The sequence below is a fragment of the Maniola jurtina genome, chromosome 28 (genome assembly GCF_905333055.1).
Source record: "Maniola jurtina chromosome 28, ilManJurt1.1, whole genome shotgun sequence".
Taxonomy (NCBI): Eukaryota; Metazoa; Arthropoda; class Insecta; order Lepidoptera; family Nymphalidae; genus Maniola; species Maniola jurtina.
The window spans coordinates 6,252,783-6,269,984 of record NC_060056.1 but is presented as its reverse complement, the minus strand read 5'-3'; the positions used below and the strand labels follow the sequence as shown (position 1 = coordinate 6,269,984).

Sequence of the window (17,202 nt, the reverse complement as noted above, 5' to 3'; positions counted from 1 at the left end):
CAAACTCTACATATGCTATCCCATTTCGACTGCCGAGTGAGAGTGAGAGATCGAACCTCACTGGTATCTGATCTCTCACTCTCTCACTAGTTATAAGAAGTAGGATAGCGATAAGTAGGTATTTTCTTCTAGTAAGTATTGGAAGTGAAGTCCATTACTTCTACTTCATGCCGCTATTCCATTTCGACTGCTGGTGAAAGCAAGAGGTTGGACAAAGATCCGACCTCTCGCTCTAATTTGATAGTTAAAAGTGGGATAACAATAAGTAGGTATTTGCTTCAAGTAGGTATGAGGAACGCTAATTTCATTTTTATTATATATTCATGGTCGTACTTAGTTTTTAAGTTCACATAATATATATTTTATTTCACAACGACGTTTTTTGTTTGAGCACTTTCTAATATTTAATTTTTCCAAAAGAAACAGCTAGCAATTTATATTTCAATGTCTGTAGCAATCATTGTAAAAACCTAATAGCTCGTTCACACAGGCTGCGTAAGCGTAGACGTAGCGCGTATCATTGCGTTGTAATGTACGGAACTGTATGAAATATGGCACACCGCTTGCGTAAAGCGTGGACGTATGCGTAACCCGGTATGTTAGGGGTTTACGCGCGTCACTATGCACGTGTCACGTGTACGTGCTTGGTGTGAATCGGCCTAAAGGATGTAAACGTATTGCTGTGTTGCTTAGTGTCGTAGCGTGGTTGAAGTCGATCGGAGTAATAGATTTTGCTAGGCTGTACTAACGATACTAAGGTTGAAATCTATAGATCGCACTTTGAGTTTGATTAGACTTAAGTTTCAGTTAAAACGAGACAGATTTATGCGAGCGGTATAACGCTGTCTCGTTTTAACAGTGCCTTAAGTCAAAACCTGTCAATTTAGTTTAGAGATTGTGTACAATAGAATTGGCCATGCTATTATAGTATGTTGTGTCAGTTTTTCTTTTAGAAACGAAATTTAACGAAGAGTATAACAAGTGTAAATTAAAAATTTATAACATCCCCGACAGTGGACATTAATTTAGGAGCTACGATGCCATAGACAGATACACACCACACGTCAAACTTATAACACCCCTCTTTTTGGTCGGGGGTCAAAAAAGAATCTTATTCATGCTCGAACATTAAACAAATAATTATTGTTTTTTTTTTTTTGATATTTTCCGGTAATCCGTGAAGTTTACGCTTACTAGTTTAATTTTTACTTCTGTAAATATTCTTTTTTTTAACTATCTTAAGTTACAGCATGTTTCAAAATTTTATTGACTTGATATTATTATGAAGGAAAAATTCGACATTTATTTTTGAATGTATTATTTTATGTTTTGACTTACGACACTATTTTTCACAAATGTTCAAAGACCCTAGTGTTAACTTTTCAAGTACATAAGTTAAAGTTACGTGAGCGTTAGGTCTGTCTGTAATAAGAACGTATTTTTACAGTTTTATAAAAAATCACATTTAAGTAACTCTAGTGTCACATTTTTTAACTTGAAAAGTACGCTAGGGCCTCAATTATCATGATAATCAAAAATGTAACGCCAGTTTTTAATAAATTAAGTTAAAAATAAAGAAAAATGGTTAGTATTAGATTTTACATGATACAAATCGAGTGTCAAAGACATTTTAACGTCCAAATAAAATTAAAAAGACCTTAAGGCCTCATTCATACGAGAGCTTTTTACCGTTCGTTAAAAAAGCGTTCAAATAGAACAAATGCATTCCCAAGTATCTGTCAGTCAGCTCATACTGAAACTTTTTTTTTTTTTTCTTTAAATCTGGCTTTACTCTGATTAGCCAATGTCAAGTTTGTGATATTTTCAAGTTATTGAATTTATACAAGTATGGACTCCGTCTGCGCCGGCGCCCGCCGACATACGCGCGGCGCCCCTTTAGAGCGCTTCCCAGTCAGTTCCACCACCAAAAAACACCAACTAACACAAAAACCAGCCACTCTTAACAAAAAAAACACTCCAAACAAGCACAGCACGCGCGCCAGCAAACGCCATCGCAGACGAAGTTCTACTGAAACATTCTTGATTGCTATGTTTTTTGAAGTCATGTAGACTTTAAATCAAAGACGTTTAAGTCTATTTTACTCCTAACGTTATTGTGTTTTGACGATCGAATTTTATCAACTTTGGTCTCATACTAACCACGATTTAACAGCGAAAACCAACATGAATTGGTTCGTGTGTTGACACCTTTAATGGCGAAAACATGTTTCTTGTGTTGTTGGGTGTTGATGTCACACGACAGACAGACACATCGGACATTTTATATGAAGATGTGCATTGTGCATACTAATCCGTCGAAACATCGCGCTGTGATTGGTCAATCGTTGTTCCAGATTGCGTTGCAACACACAACAACACAAGCTAATGTGTTTGCACCTTTAACTGTTGTTTCAAAAAAAACTTATACAGAAATTATATTAGCTCTAAAATACTTGACTATTTTTGTTCGTTTCGTTTTTTTTTTTCGCAAAGTTGCATTTATAATTTTTTTTTTTAATTAAGGGTTTAATTATTTCGGTCACAATTTCTGATATAAACTTTAATATATTATTATTATGTATATTTAACAATAGTTAAATGGATATAGAATTTAATTGTGAATTTTTAGATTATAAGTTGAAATAAATAAATAAATTATAAAAAATATCAAAGAGTTTCATTTTTACGTATAGATGACACATTTTGGAAATGGTCATTAACAAGGCTCTCTCCGTCACTTACTCCATACAATCGTAGTTCCAATTTCATTTGAATATTAAGCATCCAAAGTCCATGAAATTTTGCAGACATATTTTAGAAACTAATATCTGTGCCTGTGGTGTTTTAGATTTTTCTAAAAATATGTAGTTTAAAATTTCAGGGGCTCAAAGATTTTTATGTGAATATTTAAGAACGCGTAACTTTGAAACCGTATATTTCAACGGAAATCTGGAAAACCACAGGCATAGATATTAGTTCCCGGAACGTTTCTACAAAAAATCCATTGAGTTTGATTGGTTAGTATTCCAATGAGAGACGAACTACGTTTGTATTAAGCGAGTGACTGAGAGACCCCTCTTAAATATTTTTCGATAGCGGGAAAATATCTTGGTCCCACGGAAAATTAAAAATCTAAGTTTTGAGCGTAAATGGTCCTTTGAATAAAACAATCATAGTATATAATACCTATATATTTTAAAAACACGATATATTTCTTTATTAAAATGACAATAATATCATAAAATATGTCTAGTTTATTATGTACATTCAATTTTCTTAAGTTGTTGAAAGTAAAAACATTTTTGCAAAGAAGGTATGAAATTAAGTAAAATGTCTATGCATTTAAAACTAGCGACTGCCGGCGGCTTCACTCCCGTGGAAATTTTGGAAAATTCACCCCCGCCTGCGTTATTAAACTTATGTAAAGTTTCAGTTTTTCTTGGTTCAAATGTTTGTGGCTGGGCGTTGTCTATGTTCAAAACTTTTATCATTTTTGGTTAGATGACGCTTCAAAATAGGTCTTTGTGAATACAGAAACATTGTTTTTGAAATATGGTTTTTAACCATAAATGAAAATTAGTTTTAAAATGACTACAGCATAATCTAGGGTGTATTTCCATCAATGACTTATCATTTTGGACCAAAAGATGGCTCTGTTATAAAATATTTCAATTACAATAACACAACACTCAATTATTTTCTGTATTATTCGGCGTTTCGACTTTATTTTCTGTTACTTCAGTATTTCCCTTGTCTTTATCTTCATCAATAGAACTCCTAGATAACTGCCGTAAAATACTCTCAAAGATTTTCGGCGCGCTTTTTGTATTTGGAAGCGATATGTCAGTTTGCGTCGGCACGGACTCCCATCTCTTTTCCTCCTTCACTTCCAGAGGTATCACCGTCTCTTTCAGATCCAGAGACAAGTTTTTCTTTTTTAATTCCGTTTCAGGATTAGGTTTTTCAACTTTCAGCTCTTGTATTTTTTCTGAACTGTAGTCTCTGTCTTTAGTATGTCTTTCTATAGCTTTGGTTAGAACATTTCCTAGTATGTGAGCGCATTTTATGACATTTTGAGTTTCGCGAGGCGTCAAGCGTAACCCTTCGTTTCTGATTATGTTGTTTATGGTTTTAATGTTTTCTGGCGAACGTTTTCTGGAGCCGTCTGTCGAAAATTCTGCAACAAGAGGACAAATAAACGTCACAAGGTGGAGACATCTGGTAGATTTGTTTCTCTACATGATCAAATCAGACATGAGGGGAACCAGAGTAACCGTAGCTGAGCGGGTTGGGAAGCTGAAGTGGCAATGGGCAGGGCACATACCTAACTCGAAAAATCGATAGACATTGAGGTCCCAAAGTGCTCGAATGGCGACCTCGCACCAGAAACCGCAGCGTTGGAAGACCACCCACTAGGTAGATAGATGACATCAAACGAGTCTGCAGGACTCACTAAGCTATATACCGGACTTCGTCTGTGGTAGCGTTTGCTGACGCGCGTGCGGTGCTTTTTTGGAGTGTTTTTTTGTTAAAAATGGTCGGTTTTTGTGTTTCACTGGTGTTTTTTGGTGGTGAAACTGACTGGGAAGCGCTATAAAGGGACGCCGCGCGTATGTCGGCGAGTGCCGGCACACACGAAGTCCATACTTATAGTTTCCCTAACTTGTAAATAACTACAAACTAGACATTGGCTAATCTTTGTAAAGCCAGAAGAGAGAAAAAAAGAGCTACATACCTAAGTCAACCAGCTCGATGTCCTCGGAGCGGTAGGGGGTGGGGCACTGGTCGTAGTAGCGGCTGACGGGCACCTTGGCCAGCGAGTTGTTGTAGTTTGCCCAGAAGTGCCCCCACTCCCCCTCGCCCCTCTCGCTGCACTCCTGCCACGTGCTGACGCAGAAACTGGAAAAATGGGGCATACACAGAAATTGTACATTACAGACCAGGTGTAGAGGCATGCATGTTGTAAATACAGCCCAAGTAATACAAGTGATAATATGTAGCGTCATTTTTATTTATCAGTTATCTATCATACGCTGCATGGCTGCTACACAGGCCTGAAATAAGGCGACTATGTGCTAATCCAGGATATTATCTATCTCCATTCCAAATTTCAGCCAAATCCGTCCAGTAGTTTATGCGTGAAGGAGTACCTAACAAACATACACACACATACACACACACACACACATACACACACATACACACACACTTTCGCCTTTATAATATTAGTGTGAATAATAGGAATAACTTTATGGAAAGAACACAGTTAAACAATGATTGCTGCCTCACCAATACTTGAACAATGTGTTCAAGCATTGGTGAGTCCATCTTATTCGCAAACATGTTCAGGATGCTGTTGGTACTTGAGCGCAGTGTTGTCAACAGTGATGATTTCTTCCGCATTATGGCAAGGAAGTCATCAGTCTGCTCCTCAGCGAACATACCTGAAGGTGAACAACACCGCGGCAAACCCAACAGCATCCTGAACCCATTGCACCCTTAGGGTGTCTATGGCCTTCTGGGTGTCTATGGCCTTCTTCCGCGTTTGGCGCGTTTGGAACCCTCGTAGCTTTAGTTTTAAGAGGGGTCTCTCCGTCACTCGCTTCATACAAACGTAGGTCCAATTTCATTTGAATAAAGTAATTGAATTGAAGCAACCAAAGTCCATGAATTTTTGCAGACATATTCTAGAAACTAATATCTATGTCTGTGGTTTTCCAGATTTCTGTTAAAATATTCGGTTTCAAAGTTACGCGGTCTTAAAAATGTACATACAAATCTTTGAGCCCCTGTAATTTTAAAACTACATATTTTTAGAAAAATCTTAAAGACCACAGGCACAGATATTAGTTTCTAGAATATGTCTGCAAAATTTCATGGACTTTGGTTGCTTAGTATTCAAATGAAATTGGGACTACGATTGTATGAAGCGAGTGACGGAGAGAGCCCTGTTAATTTACGTAATTAATTATCACCACTATATCGTACTTTAACAATTTCGAACATCAAAAGGAGTACAATTGTACCTACTTTGAATAAATGATTTTGACTTTGACTTCGAATAGTTGACCCACATGCCTTCTAAAGTAGGCTAGGACTATGTGAAGTAGATACCTGTCCTGCAGATCCTGGCTGCGCGGAGACACCAGGGTGTCAGCAACACCAGCAACGCTGTCGGCGGAGGACGCCGCGGAGTATTCCGGAGACATCGATGAATAGTCCAGTTCGGCACTCACGGGGCACCTCGAGTGGATACTGAAACATTACAACCGCACCGAGGGTTCCGTACCCGGCTGTATTTCCGATATTTTGCACGATAACTCTAAAACTATTACGCATAAAAATAATCAAAAATCTGTTTTAGAATGTACAGGTAAACCCCTTTCAATGATACCCCACTTGGTATAGTTATCTTACTTAGAAATCTGAAAATACTACTTTATTTGTATTTATGTATTTACTTTATTTATGGCCATTCAACGAGGTAACGCAGCCAGCATTCTGGGCACCCTGCCTCGTTACAGTGATTTGGATGATATTTTTGTTTTATAATTTTTATATTTAAGTATTTTTAACATTTGTGAAAATCTGTATTATTACTTTCTGAATAAACTTTATTTGTTCATGACCACATTTTTTTTTGCCATGCAACCACAAATTCACGGTTTTTGGATTTATTCCTTTACTAGCCGATGCCCGCGGCTTCGCCCGCGTGGATTTAGGTTTTTCAAAATCCCGTGGAAACTCTTTGATTTTCCGGGATAAAAAGTAACCTATGTGCTAATCCAGGATATTATCTATCTCCATTCCAAATTTCCGCCAAATCCGTCTGGTAGTTTTTGCGTGAAGGAGTAACAAACATACACACACACACACACACACACACACACACACATACAAACTTTCGGCTTTATAATATTAGTGTGATTTGTGCTATAAGACCTACCTACCTGCCAAATTTCATGATTCTAGGTCAACGGAAAGTACCCTAATGGTTTTCTTGGTTTGTTTATTACACGACAGACAGACAGACAACGAAATGATCCTACCTATAAGGGTTCCGTTTGTCCTTTTGAGGTACGGAACCCTAAAAGACTTTTTCACAAAAACTAGATAAGGCTAGCGAAAACTAGACTCATAAAATAGAAAATAGAATTGAGAATTATTATAGATAGGTAGTTTTAACCCCCGAACCAAAAAGAGGGGTGTTATAAGTTTGACGTGTGTATCTGTGTATCTGTCTGTGACATCGTAGCTCCTAAACTAATGAACCGATTTTAATTTAAGTTTTTTTGTTTGAAAGGTGGCTTTATCGAGAGTGTTCTTAGCTATAATCCAAAAAAATCGGTTCAGCCGTTTGAAAGTTATCAGCTCTTTTCTAGTTACTGTAACTTCACTTGTCGGGGGTGTTATAAATTTTTTATTTACACTTATATTGCACTTCATTTCACCGATATTTCTTGATAAACAGACAGACAGACAGAAGGGCTAGCTAAGGACAGGCAATTAACTCACCTATAAGTCCCACTAGAAGAAGTCTTATAAACGCTATCTCTAGAGGACATGACACTCTCTCTGCTCTTCTTCGTCTCCAGAACCCTCTTAGCTTCCCTCTGGTAGGAGCCAGGGCCCTGCACGGAGGAACTCCTCACTTTTTGACACAGCTTCTTAGGTGTAGATGTAGCTAATGGCCCAAGCTTGTCTTTTAAACGGTATTTTAAGCTTAGATCTTCGAAATCTGATACCTGTGTGACATAAAATCATATTTTTTGACGTGACAACCTCTTATAATTCGATAGAGCCGGCTGCACGCACGAAAAACATGACTCATGCGGCGTTACCTCGCTCTGAGGCGTTCCATGTAAGGCTTGAAGTGCAAGCGAGAGCGCGGAACGAGCGACAAAGAAGCACAATCGGCCTTTGTTGTCACGTTCAACTATCGTCAGTAAACCGACTTTACAGACAACCAATTTTTTGCGCAAAGAATCAACATGGCTGTCAAAAAGTAAAAGTTTATCAAATAAAAAATTATTTGTCTGTACCTGTGATAAATCCAAAGACATGTCATCTTCTAGAGACGCCTCTCGGCTTCTTGATTGAGCAGAGTTGGTTCGCTTCGGCGAGTCTATGCTTCGTTTGGTCTTCAGCAAAGACTCGGTTGATTGTCGTCTATGATACGACCCTGGGAGAGAGTTCGCTCTGTCGCTTCTGAAATATATAAAGACCAGTTCAAATCCTAATCACACTAATATTATAAAGGCGAAAGTTTGTGTGTATGTGTGTATGTTTATTACTCCTTCACGCGAAACTACTGGACGGATTTGGCAGTTTGGAGTGGAGATAGCTAATTATCCTAGATTAGCACATAGGCTACTTTTTATCCCGGAAAATCAAAGAGTTCCCACGGGATTTCGAAAAACCTAAATCCACGCCTACTTAGGGACTTCCTAACGGAGTAGGTCCTTGATTCATAAATTTAGTAATTTGTGTTTTGTGTTTTCTTTTGATTTGTATAGTAATGTGTTTTTTGTTTGGTTAGTAAAGAAGTTAGGTTTAAATAAATATTTACGCGTAGTAAGTTATTATAAGCATAGATTAAGGTGTATGGATAAGTTATTAGTTAATATGTACGATAAAATAAGAGCGCCACCTCGCCAACAAACTGGCCCACCAGTTTGGCGAGCGATAATATTAAAGATCCTTTGTTAAATTTTTTTGATTAAATAAATAAAAAAAAAAAATCCGTATCCGTTATTGAAATCGTCCAACCGATGTTTTTTAAAGTGTGTGAAAGACAATAATGCGAATATGGTTTTAGACCACTAAGCAATGCATTAGGCACATTCTTTATAGGACTCCGTACCTCAAAAGGAAAAACGGAATCCTTATAGGATCAATTTGTTATCTGTCCGTCCGTCCGTCTGTCGAGTCTGTCAAGAAAACCTATAGGGTACTTCCCGTTGACCCAGAATCATGAAATTTGGCAGGTAGGTAGGTCTTATAGCACAAGGACAGGAATAAATCCGAAAACTGTCAATTTATTGTTACAATATCATTAAAAAAAATATAATTAAAATGCGTTTCAATTTTCAAAGTAAGATAACTATACCAAGTGGGGTATCATATGAAAGGGCTTTACCTGTACATTCTAATACAGATTTTTATTTATTTTTATGCATAATAGCTGATTTTTGTTTATTTTTATGCATAATGTTGGCAAAATACCCGAGTACGGAACCCTCGGTGCGCGAGTCTGATTCGCACTTGGCCGGTTTTTATTTCTTCTAAGGCTTTCTTGATGCTTCGGGCAGCAAATTAGGCCATCGATACCGATTATTTTCACCAACATCTAGTAATAAATATTTATGGTTAGGCATGGCAGGGTTCACGGCCCTCAACAATGAGAAATACTTACCTTTTCAGCAACTGTTTCCCAGTCACTACAAAATCTAAATTCTGCTGTTTCGGAATCTTCTTCGGCGTCGAAGAACTTGAATTTGGAGGCGTGTTAATCTTCTTTCTGTCTGGTTCCTTCTTTATGCTGCTTCTTCTGGAGAACGGGCCGGAGTTCCTTCTTGACCCTGGTCTATTTCTTGCGCCTTCTGGGTCATCTACCCATTCGGAGTTATGCATTTTGGCTGAAAGTAAAAAAAAAATTTTGATAAGGAACAAACATCTATTTTTACCCGACTGCGGCAAAGCCAAAAGGAAGGGTTATGATTTTAGCAGTCTATGTATGTATCTATGTATGTGGGTATGTATGTATGTATCCAGATTCTGTGTGTTCCACCGTAGCGCCTGAACTACTCGGCCGATTTTGATGAATGAGGTATCAATCGATTCGTCGTAAAGGTCCGAAGGTCCGGGTGACATAGGCTACATTTTATACGAAAAAATTGACCTAACGGATGTAACATGAAAAAAAGTGGGGGTCTCCAAAAACATTTTTTTTCTCTTGTATCGAGTGGGGTGTCCAATGAAAGAGGAGAAAATTCTGAGTTCATAAACATAAATGTACTATAACATTAAAATATACCAAGCGACAGAAAAACAATTTTACTATGATATTTCAGCGTTTATTAACAGGCTCTCGTCACTCGTTTCATACAATCGTAGTTCCAATTTCATTTGAATATTAAGCAACCAAAGTCCATGAAATTTTGCAGACATATTCTAGAAAATAATATCTGTGCCTGTGGTGTTTTAGATTTTTCTTAAAATATGTAGTTTTAAAATTACAGGGGTTCAAAGATTTGTATGTGAATTTTTAAGACCGCGTAACTTTGAAACCGAATATTTTAACGGAAATCTGGAAAACCACAGGCATAGATATATATATTATGTTCCTGGATCGTTTTTACAAAATTCCATTGAGTATGATTGGTTAGTATTCCAATGAGAGACGATAACTACGTTTGAATGGAGCGAGTGACGGAGAGACCCCTCTTAAATATTTATTACAATGAGATATAAGTATGTAGGTACCTAATTAAGTAAGTTGTGATTTCCAGTAAAAATGTTATACTTTGTCTACCTACATAACCAGGCATGCATAAAAGCAAATCATAAAGACATTCAAAAAAGTTAAAAAAAAAAATATTTGACGTTTCGAAAGTAGGTAGGTACCTAATTAATTTGCAAAATTATAATGAAAAAAAAGCCGGCCAAGTGCGAGTCAGACTCGCGCACTGAGGGTTCCGTGCACGGGTATTTTTTCCAACATTTTGCACGATAAATCAAAAACTATTTTATGCATATAAAAATAAATTAAAAACCTGTTTTAGAATGTACAGGTAAAGCCCTTTAATTTGATATCCCATTTGGTATAGTTATTCAGTAGTCAGAGTAAGTACTCTGAAAATTGAAACACATTTTAATTCTTTTTAATGATGCAACCACAAATTCGCGGTTTTCAGATTTATTCCTGTACTTGTGTTATAAGACCTACCTACCTACCAAATTTCATGATTCTAGGACAACGGGAGGTACCCTATAGGTTTCTTGACAGACACGACGGACGGACAGACGGGCGGACAGACAGACAGACAACAAAGTGATCCTATAAGGATTCCGTTTTTCCTTTTGGGGTACGGAACCCTAAAAAAGAAGTTTATTTGAATAAAAACTTTTGCAAAGTATAATTATATAGCCTATCTGTATCACTATACCCATTATAAAATATGCCAAAGAGGATTTGTCTATTGGCTTGTCACGCCGCCACGTACATTGACGTAATTTTTTGCACAGATATAACTATTTAGAAGAGACCTGGAGAGCGACACAGGCTACTTTTATCCCGGAAAATCAGAGTTCCCAGGGGATTTTCAAAAACCTAAATCCACGAGGATGAAGTTGTAGACATAAGCTAATCACACTTCACATTAATATTAAAAAGGCGAATCTTTGCGTGTATGTGTGTAGGTTTGTTACTCTTTCATGCAAAAACTATTGGACGGATTTGGCTGATATTTGGAATGCAGATAGATTATACCCGGGATTAACACATGGGCTACTTTTTATCCCGGAAAATCAGAGTTCCCACGGGATTTGCAAAAACCTAAATCCACGCGGATGAAGTCGCGGACATCAGCTAGTCTATATTACTTTATTACCACAGAAAAATAATTAAAACTCACCTATTTTCCAAAAAAAAAAAAACACCAAACTATTCAAAACCACCCATATTTATTTATAAAACATGTGTGTCTGTGTGTCCCAGCCCCTCCTTACTGGTGGCACAGGGCTCATAATCGACTGACACGGTTCACTACACACGGCCGCTCACTGTGACAAGCGGAGCGGACAGCGGGGTACGGTCTGGCTCAAAACTCGAGTAGCAATTTCGCGAAACTGTCGCATAACAAACCTGTCGCACGTATGACCTTTTTCTACAGAGTCAGATAAAAACATCAGATAGCTCTTGGTACAAAATTGTAATCATTAAGAGGGCTCTCTCCGTCACTCGTTTCCACTCGTTTCATACAATCGTAGTTCCAATTTCATTTGAATATTAAGCAACCAAAGTCCATGAAATTTTGCAGACATATTCTAGAAACTAATATCTATGTCTGTGGTTTTCCAGATTTCTGTTATAATATTCGGTTTCAAAGTTACGCGGTCTTAAAAATTTCCATACAAATCTTTGAGCCCCTGTAATTTTTAAACTACACATTTTTAGAAAAATCTAAAACACCACAGACACAGATATTAGTTTCTAGAATATGTCTGCAAAATTTCATGGACTTTGGTTGCTTAATATTCAAATGAAATTGGAACTACGATTGTATGAAACGAGTGGAAACGAGTGACGGAGAGAGCCCTGTTAAAACTAACAACTTTTGTTCTACGGCTTTTTTTTACTCCGTTTTGGCTGCACACTTTTTGTTTTACATTGCAGGTTTGAAAAATACTAAAACTACACGATAAGGCAAATGGTCATTGGCATTGGATTGTGTTGGTAGTATAATAATAACGCTAAATTTTTGCTAGCGTTCTGGTTTTGGTTCACTATATATTGCACCACTATGACAAATTACGCTATATATACGTGTGGAATATATTTTCTACTAGCTGATGCCCGCGACTTTGTTTCCGTGGATTTAGGTATTTCAAAATCCCGTGGGAACTCTTTGATTTTCCGGGATAAAAAGTAGCCTATGTATGTAGCACACACACACAAACTTTCGCCTTTATAATATTAGTGTGAAGTGTGATAGAAGCAGGCGTTATTTTGCGGAAGTCCATGATATACAAGGAACCAAAAGCTTAATTTGCTATAATCCGCCAAACTAAAGAAATCTGTAACAAACATACACACACACACACATACACAAAACTTTCGCCCTAATAATATTAGTGTAAAGTGTGATGCCTTATCGTTCACTGCTTATCTGCTCATAGTTGGCTGGTCCACTGAGATGGCCGCCGTGGCCGAAATTCGGTCAGGAGGTCTTTACATTGTGCGTGTGTGATGTTTAGCGCCTAGTCATGAATGCCGATATGATGTTAGAAATCGATTAGGGTTAACGAGTTTTCATCTTACTATCAATGGCGTCGATTCTGATGTCTTTCTCTAAACTAAATTTAGAGTATCTGCATCTTTTTCTTTTCAATATTGCTAAAAAAGGACGGATGATTTTGGTGACTGACTGACAGATTGATCTATTCAACGCATAGCTCGAACAACTGGTCGCATCGGGCTGAATTTTGGCATGCAGATAGCTTTTAGATTATAACTTAGACATCCGTTAAAAAGGCTATTTGACGAAAGTAAAAAAAAAAAATAGCTAATTTTATTGAATTTTATGGACAACACAAACTTAACCAAAAAAAAACTATAACAAAATATTTTTTCACAAAAAAAGATCTAAATGTTCATAAGACCTTCCCTGTACCTCCTATGGTTTTGGATTTCCCCATACTGTCCCATTAAAAAACACACACCGTACAATAAGTATAATATGTATGTATATCTGTATTTACGTATAATTAACCCCCGACCCAAAAAGAGGGGTTTTATAAGTTCGACGTGTGTATTTGTGTATCTGTGTATCTGTCTGTGGAATCGTAGCTCATAAACTAATGAACCGATTTTAATTTAGTTTTTTTTTTTGTTTGAAAGTTGGCTTGATCGAGAGTGTTCTTAGCTATAATCCAAGAAAATCGGTTCAGCCGTTTGAAAGTTGTCAGCTTTTTTCTAGTTACTGTAACCTTCACTTGTCGGGGGTGTTATAATTTTTTAATTTACACTTGTATAAACTTACTATTGAGTATTGAGGAGCGACTGTAAAAAGTAGGTAAGTAGGTAAATCGTTCGCTTATGCGATGTATTCACCCCTTTAATTAAGGGTTGGTAAATCATTGGTGCATGTAGTCATAACAAAACGGGCAGTGGAGGCGACTCTACCTACAGTCTGTATGCATGTTCTGACTATTTTATATACTAGCTTATGCCCACGACTTCGTCCGCGGGGACCAACCCCCTGTTTTACCCCTTTAGGGATTGAATTTTCAACAAGTTTAAATAAAAAATTTATAACACCCCCGACAAGTGAAGGTTACAGTAACTAGAAATGAGCTGATAACTTTCAAACGGCTGAACCGATTTTCTTGGATTATAGCTAAAACCACTCTCGCTCAAGTCACCTTTCAATCGGTTCATTAGTTTAGGAGCTACGATGCCACAGACAGATACACAGATACAGACGTCAAACTTATAACACCCCTCTTTTTGGGTCGGGTTTCCTAGCGTAGCATAGCGTAGTAGTAATCTACGTCATAATAGCTATTGGATGCCAAATGTCAGCCCGATCCGTCCAGTAGTTTGAGCTGTGCGTTGATAGATCAGTCAGTCAGTCAGCCAGCTTTTCCTTTTATATATTTAGACTAGCGATCCACCCGTCTTCGGATGGGTAGCGTGAGAGGAACTATTCCATTATAAGTATTTTAGTGTTTACTGAAATCCATACTTAATATTATAAATGCGAAAGTGTGTCTGTCTGTCTGCTACCTTTCCACGGCCCAACAGTTTAACCGATTTTGACGAAATAGTACAGAGTTAGCTTATATTCCGGGGATGGACATAGGCTACTTTTTATCCCGGAAAATCAAAGAGTTCCCTCGGGATTCCTAAAAACCCGTCCACTTAACCGATTTGTATGTAACTTGGTACCGAGGTAGTTTGCGTCCCTGCAATTGACATAGGCAACTCTTTATCCCGGAAAATCAAATATGTAGTTCCCATGGGATCTTTGAAAACCTAAATCCACGCGGACGAAGTCGCGGGCATCCTCTAGTTATTCATAATTTCGTAGTTCCTCACACAGGTAGTAAGTAGGTAGGTACCTATTCTGTATTTTTTCCATTATTTTATTAATTTACATGGAAAATCGTCTCTACAGCTTGCCCTGTTCGGTTTCCATGTTTTCATCTTCATTGAACTGTGGTTATTGCTTACCTTTCACCTACACACAAATATAATGTATAATATCAAATAATATGACGCGTCAAACAAGTTATAAATATGTATATGTATAGAAGTACCTACAAACTTCTGAGTTTTTTGCCGGCTCTGCTCAGTAGAATTTACTTTCCGAACCGGAAGTACTCTTCACTCTTAAGCCTCAATATCCTTACTGATCTCTTCGACTCTTCTTTTAGAAAGAGTCATAGACTACCACGCTGATAAAGTGTGGATTTGGCAGTCTTCACACACCTTTGAGGACATTTTGGAGAACTCGGTTTTTTCCTTCACCGCTAATAATACTTGGGTGATTTTTTGCTATTATATCGAGTGGGATATACAATGAAAGAGAAAAAAAACCGGCCAAGTGCGAGTCAGACTCGCGTAGTAAGTGTACTCGGGTAATTTTTCCGACATTTTGCACGATAAACCAAAAACTATTAAGCATAAAAATAAATAAAAATCTGTTTTAGAATGTACAGGTGCTTTCATAATATGATACCCCACTTGGTATAACTTGGTATATTGGCTTGGTATCTTATTTTGAAAATTGTAAATATTAATAAACTATTTGTCATAAACAAATATTTTTTTTGTGACGTAATCACAAATTCGCGGTTTTCGAGTTTTTCCTTTACTTGTGCCAACCTACCTGCCAAATTTTATAATTTTGGGTCAATGGGAAGTAGGTACCTAGTACCCTATAGGTTTTCTTGACAGACACGACAAATGGACAGACAGACAGACAACAAAGTGATCCTATAAGGGTTCCGTTTTTCCTTTTGAGGTACGAAACCCTAAAAACCACGTCATAAATATTTTGAAAATAGTACAGCTACTCTAACTATACCAGAATACTCTTAAAAACCAGCTCTATGCACAGTTTTTCAAGGGTCTGTACTAATCTGTAAGTATAAATGTTAAAAAGCCTAAAAAGCTTTTCAAAATGAAGAAAAGCTTATCACAGTGCGTTTCTTGTAAAAAGCTCGCTGAAAAACCACATAGTTACTTACGATAGGTCGGCCCACACTTGCGTGGTCTACAACAGGTTATTATTAATGGCTGTTCCGATGCGCAGCAAACTTTCACCTCTCGCACAAGGCCGCGGCCGCAGGGCGGGGTCGGCTTTCACTCGCCATGGGGTCGCCATGGGGTCAGCGTTGTATGGGAATGTCTCGCCATATTCCCGGTATATTATTTCAAAAAAATCATCATTTCATAATATGGGAATGAGTGTAATATTTTATAATAAAATTCCCAATTTTAGACTTGCCTTTACATAAGTTTAAAAAATCTATTAAGAGGGGTCTCTCCGTCACTCGCTTCATACAAACGTAGTTCCAATTTCATTTGAATATTAAGCATCCAAAGTCCATGAAATTTTGCAGACATATTCTAGAAACTAATATCTATGTCTGTGGTTTTCCAGATTTCTGTTAAAATATTCGGTTTCAAAGTTACGCGGTCTTAAAAATTTACATAAAATCTTTGAGCCCCTGTAATTTTAAAAATACATATTTTTAGAAAAATCTAAAACACAACAGACACAGACATTAGTTTCTAGAATATGTCTGCAAAATTTCATGGACTTTGGTTGCTTAATATTCAAATGAAATTGGAACTACGATTGTATGAAGCGAGTGACGGACAGAGCCCTGTTAAAAATATGCTCCTGAAAAAAGCTTATTATACAATCGAAGATTATGTAAATAACAAAAAAGCTTGGATTTGACTCGCTCCAGCAATACACGGCGCTGCAATTGCTTGTATACAGTATGGCATATTATTGTAAATTGAACACTTGAAAAGAGCAACCGCCTAGTTTCTTGCTGGTTCTTCTCGGTAGGAACGGCATTCCGAACCAGTGGTAGATTATTTTGACGGTTCAAAAGCACTTGTAAAAGTTTAATTGAATAAAAATATTTTGAATTAGAATTTGAATGCGTGTCAGTGTGTCTGCCAGCTAGCTTTTCATAGCCTATCCTTTTAATCAATTTTGACGGAAGATACGGAGATATGGTAGAGCGAATAGATGAAGCTGAATGAAGGGAATGTGAGTCCGTGTGACCAGTGATGTGGTCTTGCGGTCTTCAAATGTCCGAGTTACGTCATACTTTACATGTTATGCTCGGGATGACAGTGGTTTCAAGGGATTTTTTAAACTAGTGTAAAGGCAAGTCTAAAATTGACTGTGGAATTTTCCTATAAAATATTACACTCATTCCCACAAATAACTTTCC

The 17,202-nt window shown here is 37.3% G+C and overlaps 1 protein-coding gene across 1 annotated transcript; it reads right to left on the bottom strand.

Annotated features, from left to right (window-relative positions):
- Window positions 1-3,456: 3,456 nt before the first annotated feature.
- On the bottom strand, window positions 3,457-11,673 carry LOC123879356. Its single transcript, XM_045927021.1, has 7 exons — window positions 11,637-11,673; window positions 9,416-9,638; window positions 8,043-8,208; window positions 7,516-7,745; window positions 6,115-6,255; window positions 4,736-4,899; window positions 3,457-4,177 (listed from the first exon to the last, which is right to left on the bottom strand). The coding sequence occupies exons 2-7, from the start codon at window positions 9,631-9,633 to the stop codon at window positions 3,690-3,692; spliced, it is 1,407 nt and encodes a 468-aa protein (XP_045782977.1). The 5' UTR covers window positions 9,634-9,638; window positions 11,637-11,673; the 3' UTR covers window positions 3,457-3,689.
- Between the last annotated feature and the right edge of the window lie 5,529 nt (window positions 11,674-17,202).